Below are 20,941 nucleotides of genomic sequence, written 5' to 3'. Positions count from 1 at the left end.
GGCTGTGCACCACCATGCCCGGCTAATTTTGTGTATTTTTAGTAGAGATGGGGTTTCTCCATGTTTGTCAGGCTGGTCTTCAATTCCTGACCTCAAGTGATCTGCCCGCTTCGGCCTCCCAAAGTGTTGAGATTACAGGCATGAGCCACCGTGCCCAGCCCCCAGTAATACATTTAATACAAAGAATTAGTTTCACATAGTTTTACTTAGCCCTGCTATATGCCAGATACTTGAAATTTTGTCTTTTTGGAAGTATGAGAGTAGTGGTAGCTGGGAAGGCTGCAGGTGTAATAGAAAGAACATGAACTGGCCGGGCACAGTGGTGTCTCATGCCTGTAATCCCAGCACTTTCGGAGGCCGAGGTGGGTGGATCACCTGAGGTCAGGAGAACGAGATCAGCCTGGCCAACATGGTGAATCCCCGTCTCTACTAAAAATACAAAAATTAGCCAGGTGTGGTGGTGCAAATGCCTGTAATCCCAGCTACTTTGGAGGCTGAGGCAGGAGAATCTCTTGAACCCAGGAGGGGTAGGTTGCAGCAAGCCAAGATCATGCCACTGCACTCCAGCCTCGGCGACAGAGTGAGACTCTGTCTCAAAAAAAAAAAAAAAAAAAAAGAACATGGACTTTGGAATTTGACAGATTTAGGATAAAATTTCAGCTCTCACTACTTATTAGCCATATTTTCTGGGGCACATTAGAGTCTTTACTTTTTTATTTATAAAATAAACATACTACAGGCCAGGCGTGGTGGCTTACACCTATAATCCCAGCACTTTGGGAGGCTGAGGTGGGCGGATCACAGAGTCAAGAGATTGAGACTATCCTGGTCAATGTGGTGAAACCTCGTCTCTACTAAAAATACAAAAATTAGCTGGGCGTGGTGGCATGGGTCTGTAGTCCTAGCTACTCGGGAAGCTAAGGCAGGAGAGTCACTTGAACCTAGGAGGCAGAGGTTACAGTGAGCCGAGATTACACCATTCCACTCCAGCCTGGTGATAGAGCAAGCATCCATCTCAAAAAAATAATAATAATAAGCATACTACTCACTTGTTAACTATAAGAATCAGTGATTATGTTAAACACTTAGCTGGATGCCTGACACATAGCTCCTCAATAATTGGTAGATTTTATTGTTGGTAAATCATATATTTCAGCCTAACATGCAATATTTGTTTGCAGGTAGAAGATGGGACATCTAGTGTAACAGTGTTATCACATGAAGAAGATGCTATGTCATTATTTAGTCCCTCTATCAAGCAAGGTAAAACCTTTATTTCCTAATCAAAATATTGTTTTCCAGGATTGTTACTACAGACTGATCTGATATTGTTGGACTTCTAGTACTCCTTTTTGTATAATTCATTATGCTTGATAGAAAGGAATCTTTCTTAAATGATGGATTTATTGGTTATCTTTTATTGGAAGAAGCAAGTTCAAGTGATAGAATTTGTGTTTTGAATTGTTGCAACCTCTTTCCTGTTTTTACATATAAAAATAGTTTTCCATTAAAAACTCAGTTTTATGTAATAGATTTCTCACACCCTTCTACTGGGAATTATGTGAAAGGAAGTAAAAGAATGAAGGCACATATTGACTGGAAAGTGATTGAGAAAGGCCATTATTATACTATGCCAAGGCTATAGTTATACTATCCAGGAAAAACACACTTGAAAAAAATAGGAGAAAGATACAGATGTCCAGTTGGTTGACAGTAGAGTGTTTCATCATCGTAACTCCAAGTGTTTGCTCTCTGAAGACACTGCTTTCAAGCCTATAGCTATGGGGGTTATAATTAGAAGACTATCAGTTCTCTTCATACCTCTCTCCATTGTTTAAACTATTGAAAAATGGATCTGGGCGTGGTAGCTCACGCCCATAATCCCAGCACTTTGGGAGGCCAAGGTGGGTGGATCACTTGAGGTCAGGAGTTCGAGACCAGCCTGTCCAACATAGTGAAACACCATCCCTACTAAAAAATACAAAAATTAGGCAGGGTGCAGTGGCTCACGCCTGTAATCTCAGCAGTTTGGGAGGCCCTGGTGGGCAGATCATGAGGTCAAGAAATCGAGACCATCCTGGCCAACATGGTGAAACGCCGTCTCTACTAAAAAAAATACAAAAATTAGCTGGGCATGGAGGCACGCGCCTGTAGTCCCAGCTCCTTGGGAGGCTGAGGCAGGAGAATGCTCAAACCTGGGAGGCAGAGGTTGCAGTGAGCTGAGATCATGTCACTGCACTCCAGCTAGTCAAGAGAGCGAGACTCTGTCTCAAACAAACAAATAAAAATTAGCTGGGCATGGTGGTACATGCCTGTAGTCCCAGCTACTTGGGAGGCTGAGGCAGGAGCATCTCATGAACCCAGGAAGTGGAGGTTGTGGTGAGCCAAGATGGGCTGGGCGCAATGGCTTACACCTGTAAGGCCGAGACAGGTGGATCACCTGAGGTCAGGAGTTCGAGACCAGCTTGGCCAACGTGGTGAAACCCCGTCTCTACTAAAAACACAAAAATAAGGCATGTGTGGTGCCTGGTGCCTGTAATCCCAGCTACTGGGAGGATTAGGCAGGAGAATTGTTTGAACCGGAGAGCAGAGGTTGCAGTGAGCCAAGATTGTGCCACTGCACCACAGCCTGGGTGACAGAGCGAGACTCTGTCTCAATAAATAAATAAATAAATAAAAATTGAAAAATGATTTAGAATAAGCTCCACTATGATTGTGTTGTGACATAGAATAAATATGAGTAAAATGTTCTAAAGTCTTCACCTGTAAAATGAGGAGATAAGGTCATTGCCTACAGTCCTTCAGATCTAAAACCACAATTTCTCAATTAAACTTTACTGGAATTTTGTTGTCATTTTCTTCCCACACACACAAGTTAAGAGAGCTGTTCTGAGGCCACTAATTAACAAATATTTAGTTAACACCTGTTATGTGTTGGTACTGTTTGGGTGTTGGGAATACAGTGGTGAAGACTCCACTTTGAATGTGTCTGACTTAAACTCTTTGTGAATGGAATAGAGAGACATAGTATAGTAAATCATTTACAAAACCCATTTAACTTTTAAAGTAATTTATTCTTTTAATTGACAAGTAAAAATTGCATATATTTATGGTATACAACATGATGTTTTGGGGCAGGGTGTGTGTGTGTGTATATATACACACAGAGTGCCGAGTGTGTGTGTGTGTGTATATATATGCACACACACACACCCCCCAAAATACATATATTTACTTTTTTTTAAACACTTTACTCATATTCTGTGTCACAACACAATTATAGTTTATCTTATTCTAAATCATTTTTTCAGTTATAATTTAAACAGTGGAGACTGGTATGAGGAGAATTGTTAGTCTCCTATTATAACCTCACAACTATAAGCTTCAGAGTACTGTCAAGTCTTCAGTGAACAAACACTTGGAATTATTATATATGTGTGTGTGTGTGTATATATGTGTGTGTATATATATATAAGTGGAATGGGCAAATCAAGCTATTTAATGTATGCATTACCTTACATACTTACCTTTTGTGTGTGTATGTGGTGAGAATACTGAAAATGTACTTTCAGTGGCCGGGCGCGGTGGCTCAAACTTGTAATCCCAGCACTTTGGAAGGCCGAGACGGGCGAATCACGAGGTCAGGAGATCAAGACCATCCTGGCTAACATGGTGAAACCCCATCTCTACTAAAAATACAAAATACTAGCTGGGTGTGGTGGCACACGCCTGTAGTCCCAGCTACTCAGGAGGCTGAGGGAGGAGAATCGCTTGAATCCGGGAGACAGAGGTTGCAGTGGGCCGAGATCGCGCCACTGTACTCCAGCATGGGCGACAGAGTGAGACTGTCTCAAAAAAAAAAAAAAAAAAGGAAAAAAAGTTGGATTCATGGAAGTAGAAAGTAAAGTGGTGATTACCAGAGACTGGGGGTGGGAGAATGGTAGATGGCCAGAGGACACAAAATTTCAGTTGGGAGGAATAAGTTCAAGGGATCTATTGTAAATTGTGGTTACTATAGTTAATAATAGATACTACATTTGAAAATTCAGAGTAGATTTTTTTTTTTTTTTTTTTTTGAGACGGAGTCTCGCTCTGCCGCCCAGGCTGGAGTGCAGTGGCCGGATCTCAGCTCACTGCAAGCTCCGCCTCCCGGGTTCCGGCCATTCTCCTGCCTCAGCCTCCCGAGTAGTTGGGACTACAGGCGCCCGCCACCGCGCCCGGCTATTTTTTTGTATTTTTTTAGTAGAGACGGGGTTTCACCGTGTTAGCCAGGATGGTCTCGATCTCCTGACCTCGTGATCCGCCCATCTCGGCCTCCCAAAGTGCTGGGATTACAGGCTTGAGCCACCGTGCCCGGCCCAGAGTAGATTTTAAGTGTTCTCACCATAAAAAAAAAAAGTACCTGTATATGAGGTAATGAATACATTCAGTAGCTTGATTTAGCCATTTAACAATACATACATTTAAAAAAAAAAAAACTCAGAAACAAATTGGGTTATTTGGCCTACTTACCTATCCTGGAATATTCCCTAGCACTGGGCAAAGCACATTACTGACATTCTATTACATTTTATTTTTGGTGTTGAGGCACAGAGACATTAAGTAATTTGTCGAAGGTCATACTGTTAGTGGTGGAGCTGGGCTTCAGATTAAAGTCTGTCTGGCCCAAGAGTCAGCTCTTAATCATTGTTCTGTTCTTCCTTTACATTTCAGAAAGATAGAAAAATATAGGCCAGGTGAGGTGGTCACACCTGTAATCCCAGCACTTCGGGAAACAGAGGCAGGTGGATTGCTTGAGCCCAGGAGCTCAAGACCAGTCTGGGCAACATGGCGAAACCCCAACTCGAGGGAAAAAAAAAAAAAAATTAACTGGGCATAGGGTCATGTTGCTGTAGTCCCAGCTACTGGGGTGGGAGGATTGCTTGAGCCCGAGAGGTCAAGGCTGCAGTGAGGTGTCATTGCACCACTGCATTCTAGCCTGGTGGTGACAGAGCGAGACCCCGTCTCAAAAAAAAAAAAAAAAAAAAAAAATTACAAATATGTGTGTGTATTTAATTCTGTTTTTCTAATGGCATTTATATTTTTGTTTGATGCATTAATTATTCATGTAGCGTACTTAGCTATTTTATGGATTACCTGACCTTATAGTGAGCTTCCTGGGAAAGATATAACCATTTATTTATAACTTTTTTTTGTATAAAAACACTTTCTAGACTTTAAACAATAAAGTGCAATTTCTTGTTGCATAATCCCCTTATGACCTTACAGTTATATGTCTAATTTAAACAGAATAGTACTTATGTGGTCAGTAGTAGCCGTTTTTTTCTTTTTTTTTTTTTTTTAAAGACGGAGTCTCGCTCTGTCTCCCAGGCTGGAGTACAGTGGCATGATCTCAGCTCACTGCAACCTTCGCCTCCCGGGTTCAAGCAATTCTCTGCCTCAGCCTCCCGAGTAGCTGGGATTATATGCGCCTACCACCACTCTCGGCTAATTTTTGTATTTTTAGTAGAGACGGGGTTTCACCATCTTGGCCAGGCTGGTCCTGAACTCCTGACCTTGTGATCCACGCTTCTTGGCCTCCCAAAGTGCTGGGATTACAGGTGTAGTAGTAGCAGTTTTAATTTTATTTTTCTGATTGACTTTTGTAGATGCTCCTCGCCCTGCTAGTCATGCCCGTCCTCCATCAACAAGTTTGATTTATGACTCAGACCTGGCTGTGTCTTTTACTGACCTTGATAATCTCTTCAATTCTGATGAAGATGAACTAACAGTGAGTATCTCATTAATGAACTGATTATAGTTTGTTTTCCTTGATTTTATTTATTTTTATTTTTTAGAAGTGATTTGTGAGTTTAATACTATGTTTTAGCCCTGAACAATAGGAAATATTTTATAGTAAAATCTCATTCATTGATTTCTTTTTTAAATCTCATGTTTGAGTAGTCTTGCCATAATGTCACCTATAAACTTTGAGAGTTTTGTTTCTCCTTTTGTTTTTACATTGGAGGACACATGATTAACCTTAATTTGAGCTTTGCCATATGTTCTATTTTGCAGTTTTAGGAAGCAGAATTATTTTCCTATTTGATTCTGTAGTTTGAGAAATGACCCTGGAATTTACTCATTCAGAGAACACATAAATAATTGACATTATTTACTTCGTCAATTTATTAAGGAATACCAGTTCTTTTGAATTTGTTTTGCATCACAGCTATTATTATAAGACGGATACATGATATAACAATAAAAGAGGAAAAAATAATATTTAATCTTTAACACCCATTTGCAGAGAAAAGTGAAGATAAAAGAAATTAAAGCTTAAAATGAGATTCCCTAGAATGGCAAGTCTCTGTCAAATTAATGAGTTGGGTGCTGCATTATCATAAAAGGGAATTCCTTTTCATCTGCATAAAGGTAGCTTGGAAACTTCTATGGTACATTTGGTCTTTCTTTTACTGTATAATATGCATTTAGTCCTCTCTCAACATGTATATCTCTCTATATGTGTATATGTGTGTGTGTACATATACATATATATGCTGCAGATACATAAACTTTTACTGTATATCCCATAGTGTAGTACATTTTAGGGCACCCTTTACTAGGTGACTATATCCTTGAATGCTTTGGCACATTCATACGTTCTCTCTACTACCATTCCTGTATCAGCTGTGGTTCCTCTGAGATAAAAAGGTTGTAGTCAGAACGTGGTCTACTTATTAATATTTATCACAAACTGTCTAACAGAAGACATAGAACTAATATTAGCTCTGAAAACATTGGTAAGAGCTTGGAGATAGTAAAACTTGTTTGTTCAATGTATGAAAACTTAGGAACCCTATTGCTTTGTCATTAGATCTTCTGAAGTTTGTACTTAGTTTTACCTGTTAACAGTATTTTTGCAGGAGTAAGGAGACTATTAAAACAAGGTAAAAGTATAAGAATTTTGATAGGTGGGTGATTGATTATATACGAAACTTTAATGTGTTCAACTTAAGGAGACAAATGCTTTGCAAGTATCTTCTACCAAAAAGCATTTCTAATGTTAATTACTACTCCTTCTTATTGCAAGTTTTCTTATTTTTATTTATTTTAAGACAGAGTCTTGCTCTGTTGCCCATGCTGGAGTGCAGTGGTGCAATCCCGGCTCACTGCAACCTCTGCCTCCCAGGCTCAAGCAATTCTTCTGCCTTAGCCTCCTGCAATTCTTGTGCCTCAGCCTCCCGAGTAACTGGAATTACAGGCATGCCCCACCAGGCCCGGCTAATTTTTTGTATTTTTAGTAGAGGTGAGGTTTCACCATGTTGACCAGGCTGGTCTCGAACTCCTGGCCTCAAATTTTTTGATCTGCCTGCCTCAACCTCCCAAAGTGCTGGGATTACAGGTGTGATCTACCACGTCCGGCCTCTTATTTTGGGTTTTAAGTTAAGGTTAACCTTACTTCTGTGTATTTTGAAAGTATTGGTCGTTTTCATTGGAGGAACTTTTTCTTTTTAATTTGGAGGCTTACCAAATAAATATTACCAAATAAATAAGTATGAAGTCAGTGATGATCTAAGAAATGTATTATATCTTTCAACACTAGTATGTATTTGGCTGTATCACAGATTCAAAATATTACTTTTAATGAATGGGCTTTACTGTTAAGTTATATCTGAATGATTACTATTTTGAGATCACATTGGATGTAAAATTTTAGATAAATATGCTTTTTTTAAATAGCCTGGATCTAAAAAATCAGCGAATGGATCAGATGATAAAACCAGCTGCAAGGAATCAAAGACAGGAAATCTGGACCCGTTGTCTTGCATAAGTAAGCTTCCATCATCTGTGCTCGTGATAAATTTGCAAACTTAATCTCAACAAAGCTCCCCACTCCCTTTGTTTTAACCACAGATTCACCTATTTTTAGTCATGTTAAAATGTATGTTTTTATTAAATATAGGCACTGCAGATCTTCATAAAATGTATCCTACACCACCATCATTGGAGCAACATATTATGGGATTTTCCCCAATGAATATGAATAATAAAGAATATGGTAGTATGGATACAACACCTGGAGGAACTGTTCTAGAAGGAAATAGTTCTAGTATAGGAGCACAGTTCAAAATTGAGGTTGATGAGGGATTCTGTAGTCCCAAACCTTCTGAAATTAAAGTAAGTATGTTTTTTCTAGAAAAATAATTCACTTCCTGTATTTTCTTATAGAATTAGTTTATTGCTATAGTCAAAAATTATTTCATAGTGGTTGCAGTTTTGTAGCTAAGTTGAAGACTGAATTGTTGTGTCACTATTAAGAATGCATTTAAGAAAATAATAGAATTGTATTTACATTTTATTCTGTTTAAAGAAGGGAAAAAAGGTCCAGAGCCTGTTTGAGATTTTTATTTATTTTTCCCCCCCAGAAGATAAGATACTGAAAACCTACCATCTTTATATTGTAGGATTTTTCTTATGTCTATAAGCCTGAAAATTGTCAAATTCTAGTGGGATGTTCCATGTTTGCACCTCTAAAAACTCTACCAAGCCAATATCTGCCCCCTATCAAATTGCCAGAAGAGTGTATTTATCGTCAGAGTTGGACTGTTGGAAAATTGGAATTGCTTTCTTCAGGGTCTGCAATGCCATTCATCAAAGAGGGGTATGATTTATGTTGTTATAATAGTATATGAATTCTTATACAGCTTTAATTTTTTTTCATAGATTTACTTGGTATGCTGGAAAAAGAAAATTGGTTTTTGAAAATTCTAAAAATTATTTCTGGTTAATCAATTATGGTGATTGGCTGGGAGCAGTGGCTCACACCTGTAATTCCAACACTTTGGGAGGCCAAGGCAGACATATCCCTTGAGGTCAGGAGTTTGAGATCAGCCTGGCCAACATGCAAAACCTTGTCTCTACTAAAAATACAAAAATTAGCCAAGCGTGGTAGTGTGACTGTAGTCCCAGCTACTTGAGAGGCTGAGGCACAGGAATGACTTGAACCTGGGAGGCACACGTTGCAGGGAGCCGAGATTGCACCAGTGCACTCCAGCCTGGGCAACAGAGTAAGACTTCGTCTCAAAAAAAAAAAAAAAAAGGTTAATTAGGTATGGTTAAACTATTAGGAAACGTAAGACTATTATGCTGGATTTGTATTCAGAAGCACCTTTTCTTTTGGGCTGCAATTTTAAGTTGCTTCCATTTTTACATTTGCCGTATTTTCCACACGTGTCACATTTTAACATCTCTGACTTTGTCCATTTCAACTCAAGGCTGAAAGAAATCTGAATTTGAGATGTCTTATAAGTGGTAGCATCTTAAAATTACCATTTTTCCCTTTTTACACATGAGCATCTCTGAAATCATTTTTTTTAATCATTTTTTATTTTACAGTCAGTAGCATCTTAGAATCAAGGAAATATAAGTATTTCTAGTAAACAAAATTTATAGATAGTAAATATGGATGTCTAGGTGCACATTAGTGTATACAGTACTTATTAATGATATTTGAACTTGTTGATTGATCCTTAGTCCACAGCAATCACTTAGAGTAGATATGTTAACCAGAAATAAAAATTGACTGTACTTGTAATTCTTGCAATACTTGTCCTTTCGTAATTTTCTATGTAATTGAAAAACATTTGGGACGTTTTTAGTTGTATTTCATGTTACTAATATGTTCCTTTATATATGTATTTGATTTTCTTTTACCCTGTTGATGATAGTGATGGAAGTAATATGGATCAAGAATATGGCCCTGCTTATACACCTCAAACTCATACTTCTTTTGGGATGCCTCCTAGCAGTGCACCTCCTAGTAACAGCGGAGCAGGAATTCTTCCTTCTCCATCCACCCCTCGGTTTCCAACTCCAAGGACTCCAAGGACTCCTCGAACTCCTCGTGGAGCTGGTGGACCTGCTAGTGCTCAAGGTTCAGTCAAATACGAAAATTCAGACTTGTATTCACCAGCTTCTACCCCATCTACATGCAGACCCCTTAATTCTGTTGAACCTGCAACTGTCCCTTCCATCCCTGAAGCACACAGTCTTTATGTAAACCTCATCCTTTCAGAATCAGTTATGAATTTGTTTAAAGACTGTAACTTTGATAGTTGTTGCATCTGTGTCTGCAACATGAATATCAAGGGTGCCGATGTTGGAGTTTACATTCCAGATCCAACGCAGGAAGCACAATATAGGTGTACCTGTGGCTTCAGTGCTATCATGAACAGAAAATTTGGAAACAGTTCAGGATTATTTCTTGAAGATGAACTAGATATCATAGGACGCAATACAGACTGTGGCAAAGAAGCAGAAAAACGTTTTGAAGCTCTCAGGGGTACCTCTGCTGAACATGTTAATGGAGGACTAAAGGAATCTGAAAAACTCTCTGATGATTTGATATTATTGCTACAAGATCAGTGCACTAATTTATTTTCACCCTTTGGAGCAGCAGACCAAGATCCTTTTCCTAAAAGTGGTGTAATTAGCAATTGGGTACGTGTTGAAGAGCGTGACTATTGCAATGACTGCTACCTTGCATTAGAACATGGGCGTCAATTCATGGATAATATGTCAGGAGGAAAAGTTGATGAAGCACTTGTGAAAAGTTCATGCTTACACCCCTGGTCCAAAAGAAGTGGTAAGTATGCTAATAAAATACTGTTTTGTTTGCTTATTTCACTTTAGTTGTATGACTTTGCTTTTCATTCTTAGGAAAAAGTAATAAAGGCAATTACCCATGTAGCAAATAAAGACATTTAAAGTTGGACTTAAAACTCTTTTAAGGATGATGTTTTTAAAGGGTGAATTTCTTAGCGGTTTAATTTAATGTCACCAATAAAAGTATGGTTATTATAAATCTGTAATTATATACTTACGTAGGAATATGAAAGGCACATTGCGTATATTAGCATAACATTGCTAATGGTCTGCTTTATTCAACATTCTTTCACTCGTTAAGTATTTACTGGGCACCTTGTATGTGCCAGGTGTTATCCTAGGTTCACTGTTGAACAAAGCACACATATTCTTTGCCCTTTTTGAATCTATAATTTAGTGGAGAAAATGGGAAATAAACAAAAAAGCTTATAATAGAAGTAATTTGGAGAAAAAGCAGAGTAAAAGAGTAGAAAAAGACACGTATGTACTATTTTAGATGTATGGTCAGATGAGATACTGAGGAGATAGCATTTGGGCAAACTCCTACATAAAGTAGAATATGAGCTATGTAGTTAAATGAGGGAAGAGTGTTTCAGGCAGCGCAAACACCCTGAGGGAGTATTTTGTTTTTACGTGTTTGAGGAACATTAAGGTGACTGATGTTGCTGGAATGCTTTGGGTGATAGGGAGACTGGAAGGAGATGAAATTTAAGAGGTAGCCATTCACCAGCATCATTTAGAGTCTTATAGACCATGTAAGGCCTTTGTGGTTTGTACCAAATGTGATGGGAACCTATTGAACAGTTTTGACAAGGGGAGTAACATGATCCTTATTCTGATTGTTTTTTAAGAGATCTCTCAGCCTGGCACGGTGGCTCATGCCTGTAATCCCAGCACTTTGGGAGGCCGAGGTAGGCGGATCACCTGAGGTCAGGAGTTCGAGACCAGCCTGACCAACATAGTGAAATCCTATCTTTACTGAAAATATAAAATTAGCTGGGCTTGGTGGCGGGCACGTGTAATCCCAGCTACTTGGGAGGCTGAGGCAGGAGAATTACTTGAACCTGGGAGGCGGAAGTTGCAGTGAGCCAAGATTGCACTATTGCACTCCAGCCTGGGCAGCAAGAGTGAAACTCCCATCTAAAAAAAAAAAAAAGATGGCCGGGCGCAGTGGCTCACGCCTCTTATCCCAGCACTTTGGGAGACTGAAGTGGGCAGATCATGAGGTTAGGAGTTTGAGACCAGCCTGCCCAATATGGTGAAACCCCATCTCTGCTAAAAGTACAAAAAATAGCCAATGTGGTGGGGCGTGCCTGTGGTCCCAGCTGCTCAGGTGGCCGAGGCAGAGGAGTTGCTTTAACCTGGGAGGCGGAGGTTGTGGTGAGCTGAGATAACGCCACTGCACTCCAGCCTGGGCAACAGAGCAAGAGTCTCTGTTGCTATTGTGTGGAAAATAGCCTTGGGGGTTGGCAGTAGTGAAAGTGAGAATAGAAGCAGGATAAATCAGTTGGAAGGCAGTTTCAGAAGCTTAGGTGAAAGATGATGGTAGCTTAGACAAGATAGGAGGCAAGCGAGATGTAAGTAATAGGTTTTAGGTATATTTGGGAAATAGAACCTACAGGGTTTGCCGATAGACATGTAAGAAAAGATGAGGCATCAATAATAGCTTGAGCAACTGGGTGAATGGTGGTACTAACTACAGAGGAGGGAAACACTGGGGAGTAAATCAGATACACATTTGGAGATAATATGTTTTAAATTCAGAGGAATGATTGGGTCCGGAGATTGAAAAATTTTGTGTGTGAGTTATCATGATGAAAAGCTGTGGATCTGGATGAAATAACCTATAGAGTAATTGTAGATAGAGTAGTACAAGGATGGAGCTGACATTTAGAGGTGGGGAGGGAGAAGAGGCGCCAGGAAAGAAAATTGAGAAGGAGGTTGGAGGAAAACCAAGAGAGCATGGTATCCTAGAAATCAAGATTAGGGAATTTTTGTTTGTTTGTTTTGAGACAGAGTCTCGCTCTGTCACCAGCCTGGAGTGCAGTGGCGCGATCTCGGCCCACTGCAACCTCCACCTCCTGGGTTCAAGCAATTCTCCTGCCTCAGCCTCCTGAGTGGCTGGGACTACAGGTGCCCACCACCACACCTGGTTAATTTTTTGTATTTTAGTAGAGACGAGGTTTCACTGTGTTGCCCAGGCTGGTCTCGAACTCCTGGCTCAGGCAATCCACCCGCCTCAGCCTCCCAAAGTGCTGGGATTATAGGCGTGAGCCACCATGCTCGGCCCGGGAATATTTAGAAGAGAGTGATCATCTCTATCAAATACTATGATACATTAAGGTGAAAACTGAGACAGCCTATTGGACGTGACCACACATAGAAGTTGGTGGTCACCTTGATAGGCAGTTTCAGTCAACCTGATTAGAGTGGATTCACAAAAGAACAGGATGAGAAGCAAACTTAGACAATTTTCTGGGGACTTTTGCTGTAAATAGCAGAGAAATTGCATAATAGGGTTAAAACAGAGGTTTATTATTATTTTGTTAAAGGTGCATTGGGAGTGATCCTATAGAAAGGAATTTTTTTTAAATTTAAAAGCCCAGGAGTTCAAGACCAGCCTGGTGAACATGGCAGACCCATCTCTACTAAAAATACAAAAGTTAGCTGGGTGTGGTAGCATGCACCTGTAGTCTCAGCTACTTGGGAGGCTGAGGTGGGAGTATAGCTTAAACCTAGGAGGTGGAGGATTCAGTGAACCATGATTGTACCACTGCACTCCAGCCTATTTGACAGAGTGAGACTCTGTCTCAAAAAGAAAAAGACGGGCATGTAATGCAGGGTTGAGTAATAATGATAGTACAGATGGAATGTTATATGGCTTCTGAAAATGAATACAGTTATATATAACAAATATGAATCTTAGTGATGCTATTGAGGAGAGGAAGAAGGAACAAGTCCCAGAAGATTACATATAGTCAGATACCCGTTAAAAATACCTCTTTAATGTATTACCGTTGATAAAGTTTTGAAATAAGCACAACTAAGTGTATTATTTTACATGCACATAAAATTGAGGATATTGGTTAATTCTTGAAATTTCACACATACCCAAAAATGACCAAGAGATAGGATAGGGAGAAACGTTTAATAAGATCATTTTTGGTAATGTTCTAGTTTCTAGGCAGTGAGATTACAGTTGTTCATTTTATTATTAAAGGAAATTTTTGAAATGTAAGAGAACAACACATGGACCAGTGATTAAGTTCATGTATATGACATAGTATCAGCATTTATCCAATTATTCATTCCCAGGGACCAAATTTAAAAAGGGAAAGATACAAATAAATATCATAGGTATTCAAAAAAAAAGGAAAGATTATTTTAAACCATATAGAGTAGTTAAGATAATAGGCTGTGGACTCAGACTGCTTGGGTTTGAAACATGACTCTAGCACTAGATACTGCCTGCTACCTTGGGCCCAGTTAGTTAACCTTTCTGTGCCTTGATTTCTTAAAATAGGGTCAATAATAAATTTACTTTACAGGGTATTGAGATAATCAAATGAAATAGTACATATAAAACAGAGCAGTTGATCTGCCCACCATGGCCCTGCCTCAAAGTGCTGGGATTACAGGCGTGAGCCACGCAGGAGTTCAAGACCAGCCTGACCACCATGGTGAAACCCCATCTCTACTAAAAATACAAAAATTAGCTTGGCGTGGTGGTGCATGCCTGTAATCCCAGCTACTTGGGAGGCTAAAGCAGGAGAATTGCTTGAACCCATGAGGTGGAGGTTGCAGTGAGCCCGAGATCCTGCCATTGCACTCCAGCACGGGCGACAAGAGTGAAATTCGGTCTGAAAAAAAAAAGCAGTTTTTCTCATGTAGTAAGAACTCAGATGTTAGTAGTGGTAATGACAGCAGCAGGAAGATTAGTGGCACTCTTTTTTTTTTTTTTTTTTGAGACGGAGTCTCGCTCTGTCGCCCAGGCTGGAGTGCAGTGGCCGGATCTCAGTTCACTGCAAGCTCCGCCTCCCGGGTTCACGCCATTCTCCTGCCTCAGCCTCCCGAGTAGCTGGGACTACAGGCGCCCGCCACCTCGCCCGGCTAGTTTTTTGTATTTTTTTAGTAGAGACGGGGTTTCACCGTGTTAGCCAGGATGGTCTCGATCTCCCGACCTCGTGATCCGCCCGTCTCGGCCTCCGAAAGTGCTGGGATTACAGGCTTGAGCCACCGCGCCCGGCCGTGGCACTCTTTATAATTATTTTGTTTTTAAAAACCAACTTACAAAATAATGGAAAATATTGAGCTTTACCTGGTATATGTTTTTTGAGTAACAGTAAGCACTGATGTAAACAGAAAGCTGCAGACTTAAAAATGAATTTCTTCTTAAGAACTTGTCCAAAGAAAATAATTTAGTACAAGAAAGACAATAATTTAGTACAAGAAAGAGAGAAATGGGGCCCATGGCTCACCCCTGTATCCCAGCATTTTGGGAGGCTGAGGCAGGAGTATTGCTTGAGACCAGGAGTTTGAGACCAGTCTGAGGAACATAGCAAGACCCCATCTCTACCAAAAAGAAAAGAAAGAAAGAAAAGACTTTATATTTCAGTTAAAAATTTTCAGTATTAAAAACAAATAATGGGCTGGGTGCAGTGGCTCATGCCTGTAATCCCAGCACTTTGAGAGGCCGAGGCGGGTGGATCACAAGGTCAGATCAAGACCATCCTGGCTAACATGGTGAAACCCTGTCTCTACTAAAAATACAAAAAATTAGCCGGGCGTGGTGGCAGGCACCTGTAGTCCCAGCTACTCGGGAGGGTGGGGCAGGAGAATGGTGTGAACCCGGGAGGCGGAGGTTGCAGTGAGCGGAGATCGCACCACTGCACTCCAAGCTGGGTGACAGAGCGAGACTCTGTCTCAAAAAAAAAACAACAGCAGCAAAAAACAAATAATGTTGGAAAACATAAATGTGCAATATTAGAATACTTTGATTAAGTTATAGCATCATGAAATGGTGGCAAGCTCCTGCATTAGAGCCCTTAGCATCTTTCCTCCCTCTTGGATACTCGTTTTCCAGATATTTATGTGGATAACTCTGTCTCCTTTAAATCTTGTCAGATGTCATCTTCTCATTATAAAAATGCAAACCCTTCTTCATGTTCTCCATCTTGCTTTGTTTCCATAGTGTTGACTATTACCTTCTAACATAATAAAATTTATTAATTGTTGTTTCTTACCTCCATTAAGTACACTCTTTGCAAAGTTATGTGTAAAGGCAAAGATTTTTGTCTATAATCTAAACACCTAGAATAATGAACAAAGTAGATCAGGATATTAAAATAGATGTTTGGATTTGTTTATTTAGTTTTAACATCTTGAAAAAGAAGATATGTTTGAATGAATTTAAAAGTCTGCAAAGTGTAGTTTGTGTGTATATATGTGTTTTTTTTTTCTTTTTTTTTGGTCTGTTTTGTTTTTGAGACGCAGTCTTACTCTGTTTAGCCCAGGCTGGAGTGCAGTGGCGTGATCTCGGCTCACTGCAAGCTGTGCCTACCGGGTTCACGCCATTCTCCTGCCTTAGCCTCTTGAGTAGCTGGGACTACAGGCGCCCGCCGCACACCCAGCTAATTTTTTGTATTTTTAGTAGAGATGGAGTTTCACTGTGTTGGCCAGGCTGGTCTCGATCTCCTGACCTCGTGATCCACCCGCCTCAGCCTCCCAAAGTGCTGGAATTACAAGCATGAGCCACCGCGCCTGGCCAGTGTAGTTTGTATATTTTAATGACAACGTTAATTTTGTTGAAGATAGAGAAAGCTCTGTTCTAATTATAAAAAATACATACTTGCTGAACAAAAATTAAGAATACCATACTATTCACCCATTTAAAATGTACAGTTGGCTGCTTTTTAGTATGCAGAGTTGGGCAGTAATCAACACAGTCGGTTTTAGAACATTTTCTTATTAAACCCCCTACCTGTTAGCAGTCACTCCCTTTTTCCGTTCAACCACCTTTCCTAGCTATAGACAACCACTAGTCTACTTTCTGTCTACCTAGATTTACTGCTTTTGGATATTTCATATCAATAGAATTATATACTGTATGCTCTTCAGTGACTGACTTTTTTCACTTTGCATAATGTTTTCAAGGTTCACCTATGCTATAGCACATATTAGTACTTTATTGCCGAATAATATTCCATTGTATGAAGATACTGTATTTTATTTACTCATTCATCAGTTGGTGGATATTTAGTTTTTTCCCACTTTTTGGCTATTGTGAATAATGCTGCCATGAACATTTGTGTACAAGTTTTTATATGGACATGTTTTTATTACTCTTTTTTTTTTTTTTTTTTTTTTGAGACAGAGTCTCGCTCTGTCGCCCAGGCTGGAGTGCAGTGGCCGGATCTCAGCTCACTGCAAGCTCCGCCTCCTGGGTTCACGCCATTCTCCTGCCTCAGCCTCCCGAGTAGCTGAGACTACAGGCGCCCGCCACCTCGCCCGGCTAGCTTTTTTGTATTTTTTAGTAGAGACGGGGTTTCACCGTGTTAGCCAGGATGGTCTCGATCTCCTGACCTCGTGATCCACCCGTCTCGGCCTCCCAAAGTGCTGGGATTACAGGCTTGAGCCACCGCGCCCGGCCGTTTTTATTACTCTTAAGTGGACTCACTGAGTCATATTGTTTAATCTTTTTTGTTGTTTTTTTTTTGAGATGGGGTCTCGCTCTTGTTGCCCAGGCTGGAGTGCAGTGGCACAATCTTGGCTCACTCTAACCTCTGCCTCCCAGGTTCAAGCAATTCTCCTGCCTCAGCCTCCCGAGTAACTGGGATTACAGGCGCCCACCACCACGCCCAACTAATTTTTGTATTTTTAGTAGAGACGGGGTTTCACCATATTGGCCAGGCTGGTCTCAAACTCCTGACCTCAGGTGACCCACCTGCCTCGGCCTCCCATAGTGCTGGGATTACAGGCGTGAGCCAGTGCACTTGGCCTTTGTTTTGTTTTGAGACAAGAGTCTTGCTCTGTCATCCAGGCTGGAGTGCATTGGGGCTCAATCTTGGCTCATTGCAACCAGGTTGCAACCGACTCCCAGGTTCAAGCAATTCTTGTGCCTCAGCCTCCCTGTAGCTGGGATTACAAGCATGCACCACCACACCTGACCTGTTTAATCTTTTGAGGAACTGCCAGATTGTTTTCCATAGCAGTTGCACCATTTTACATAACTACCAGCAACATATGAGGGTTTCACTTACACTTGTCACATTGTTTTTCTTATAGTCATCTTATAATCAAAGTATCTCATTGTGATACTTTGTGTGAAGTAGTATCTCATTGTGGTTTCATCTGCATTTCCCTAATGACTAATAATGTTGAACATTGTTTAATGTGCTTGTTGTCCATTTGTATATCTTCTTTGGAGAAATGACTCTTCAGATTTTTTGCCCATTTTTAAAATTAGGTTTTTATGTATTTTTATTATCGAATCCTAAGAGTTTTTTAAATATATCCTGGATACAAGGACACAAGCCCCCTTACCACATGTGTGATTTGCATATATTTTCTCCTATACTCTGCGTTGTCTTTTCATCTTTTTTGTTTTTTTTTTTTGAAGATACAGGGTCTTGCTAGTTTGCCCAGGCTGGTCTCGAACTCTTGGATTCAAGCGATCCTCCCACTGCAGCCTCAGCCTCAGATAGCTAGGACTGCAGGGGCCTGCTATCACACTCAGCTTCTTTTCACTTTCCTTTTTTTCGTATCTCCATAGGATGTGAAATCTTTTTATTTCGTTGGTGGTATTCTTTGAAGCACAAACATTTTTAATTTTGATGAAGTCCAATTTATTTTTTCTCTTGTTGCTTGTGCTTTTGATGTCTAGGTCAGGACCTAACCCAAGGTCTTGAAAATTTACTCCTATTACTTTTTTGAAATAACTTTTTAGTTTTAGCTCTTATATTTAGATCTCTGATCCATTCTGAATATTTTGTATGTAGTATATGGAAGGGTTCTGACTTCATTCTTTTGCATGTAGATATCTAGTTGTCCCAGAATCACCTATGGAAAATGTTAAGTTGTCTTGGTACCTTTGTCAAAAATCAATTTATCATAAGCAGGAGGGTTGAGGATTTTCAGTTTATTTCTATTGATTGATTATCCTCCATGATCACTCCTTTTTTAAACTTTTATTTTAGGTTCATGGGTACGTGTGCCAGGTTTGTTATATAAGTAAAAGGTAAACTGTGTGTCCTGGGGGTCAGCATACAGATCATTTTGTCATGCAGGTAATAAACATAGTACTTCGTAGGTATTTTTTTCTGATCTTCTTTTTTCTTTCTTTTTTTTTTTTTTTTTTTTTGAGAAGGGGTCTCGCTCTGTTGTCAAGGCTGAAGTGCAGTGTTATGCCATCATGGCTTACCGTAACCTCGACCTCATGGGCTCAGGTGATCCTCCCACTTCATTCTCCTGAGTAGCTGGAACCACAGGCATGTGGCACCATATCTGGCTAACTTTTTGTAGAGACAGGGTTTTGCCATGTTGTGCAGGCTGCCCGTGAACTCCTAAGCTCAAGCAGTCTGACTGCCTCAGTCTCCCAAAGTGCTGGAATTACAGGCATGAGCCACCACCCAAGCCCAGCCTATTAGCATTTTCAACTACTAAATAGTATTCTACTGTGTATGCAAACGTTTATTTAAGCATATTACGTATTAAGTATTGTATTTGGAACTTAGTTTTAGCTAGTTCTATACACTTTTTTTTGTTTCTGTTTTTGTTTTTTGAGATGGGCTCTCACTTTGTCACCCAAGCTGGAGTGCAGTGGCATGATCTTGGGTCACTGCAACCCCTGCCTCCTGGGTTCAAGCAATTCTCCTGCCTTAGCCTCCCAAGTAGCTGGGATTATAGGCATGCGCCGCCATGCCTGGCTAAGTTTTATAGTTTTTGGTAGAGACAGGGTTTCACTGTGTTGGCCAGGCTGGTTTCAAACTCCTGACCTCAAACAGTCCACCCGCGTTGGCCTCCCAAAGTGCTGGAATTACAGGTGTGAGCCACTGGGCCCAGCCAGTACACTTTTTAGATATAGGAAATTGGGGCCTATAACGATAAATTAGGCAAAGGTAATAACAAATTGAAATTGAATGATTTAATATAACTGCTCAAACAGGTTGAGTGGTACAACTGGACCATTCTGGGGGCCACATTTATTATATCAATCATTTAGTGATTTTTCCTTGAGCCATTTGACATTTATGTGGAGCACCTTTCATACCCATTCTGATAGTTGGTCAGAAATGCAGGTCATAATTTGATAATCTATAAATCTTTAAGATGTATAAGCTTATAAAATATCTATGGATAATATACTTTTTAGCAGTGTGAGCAAGTTACTGTATAGTTTTTGTATTTTAGAATTGTCAAAGTCTACTTTTTTTCAAATTAAACTTTAATAATTATAACCAGTCTTTATTCACTTTACCATAGTAGTGCTAATTATGGGATATAATTTCAATGTGAGGCAGACTTCTTTCTGGTAAAATACCTACAGCACCAAAACAGCCACCATAAATGCAAAAAGAAAGAAATTTATTTGACTAATTTATAAATTTGATTAATCAGCTAATGAATGACTTTTTATGGAGATAAGTTACAGTAGCTTTTTATTGTGTGTCTTCTTGGTTGTAAGTATCTACAAGAACCATTTCTACAGATCATCTTATAGAACTTAATACAATTCTCTGCACAAGCAAGGGTTTAATCTTCTTGATGATGCAGACCTGAACTTCCCTATATGTGTTTTGTATTATCTTAAAATTTTATTTGTGTTGGGAATAGCAGTTCTTAATTACTTTTTTTTTAAATGCTTGTAGATGTGAGTATGCAGTGCTCACAGGATATACTTCGAATGCTCCTCTCTCTTCAGCCAGTTCTTCAGGATGCCATTCAGAAAAAAAGAACAGTAAGACCTTGGGGTGTTCAGGGTCCTCTTACTTGGCAACAATTTCATAAAATGGCTGGCCGAGGCTCTTATGGTAAGTAATTTATAGTGATAAATAATGACTGATTTTATATCAGTTCTCAGATTTCTGTGCCCAACTAGAATAAGCACATTACTTTTCTTTAAATATATTTGTGGTATATTCTTAAGGCCACTGTGGTCCAATCCTAGCTTTTTTCCCCACCATTTCAAACATTCAGCTTACTCAACTCTCCAACCCCACTTCAAAAGGAGTGGCTTCTCTTAGGTCTGTTTTTGCACATAGGGGACTTTCCCTCAAGATTTTACATGAAGAAAGGG

General features: G+C 39.9%; 1 protein-coding gene across 1 annotated transcript in view; it reads left to right on the top strand.

The window, feature by feature from the left end:
* Positions 1-20,941, top strand: part of MED13 (mediator complex subunit 13) — a 123,846-nt gene that overhangs the window by 73,622 nt on the left and 29,283 nt on the right. Inside the window, exons 11-17 of the mRNA XM_025362300.1 lie at positions 1,182-1,263; positions 5,649-5,770; positions 7,723-7,813; positions 7,946-8,160; positions 8,448-8,644; positions 9,711-10,627; positions 20,514-20,675. Of these exons, the coding sequence (XP_025218085.1) occupies positions 1,182-1,263; positions 5,649-5,770; positions 7,723-7,813; positions 7,946-8,160; positions 8,448-8,644; positions 9,711-10,627; positions 20,514-20,675 (1,786 nt within the window). The remainder of the gene's footprint in view (positions 1-1,181; positions 1,264-5,648; positions 5,771-7,722; positions 7,814-7,945; positions 8,161-8,447; positions 8,645-9,710; positions 10,628-20,513; positions 20,676-20,941) is intronic.

Source organism: Theropithecus gelada, chromosome 16, assembly GCF_003255815.1.
Source record: "Theropithecus gelada isolate Dixy chromosome 16, Tgel_1.0, whole genome shotgun sequence".
Lineage (NCBI taxonomy): Eukaryota > Metazoa > Chordata > Mammalia > Primates > Cercopithecidae > Theropithecus > Theropithecus gelada.
Note: the sequence above shows the minus strand (reverse complement) of the source record. Positions and strands in the feature narration are given on the sequence as shown.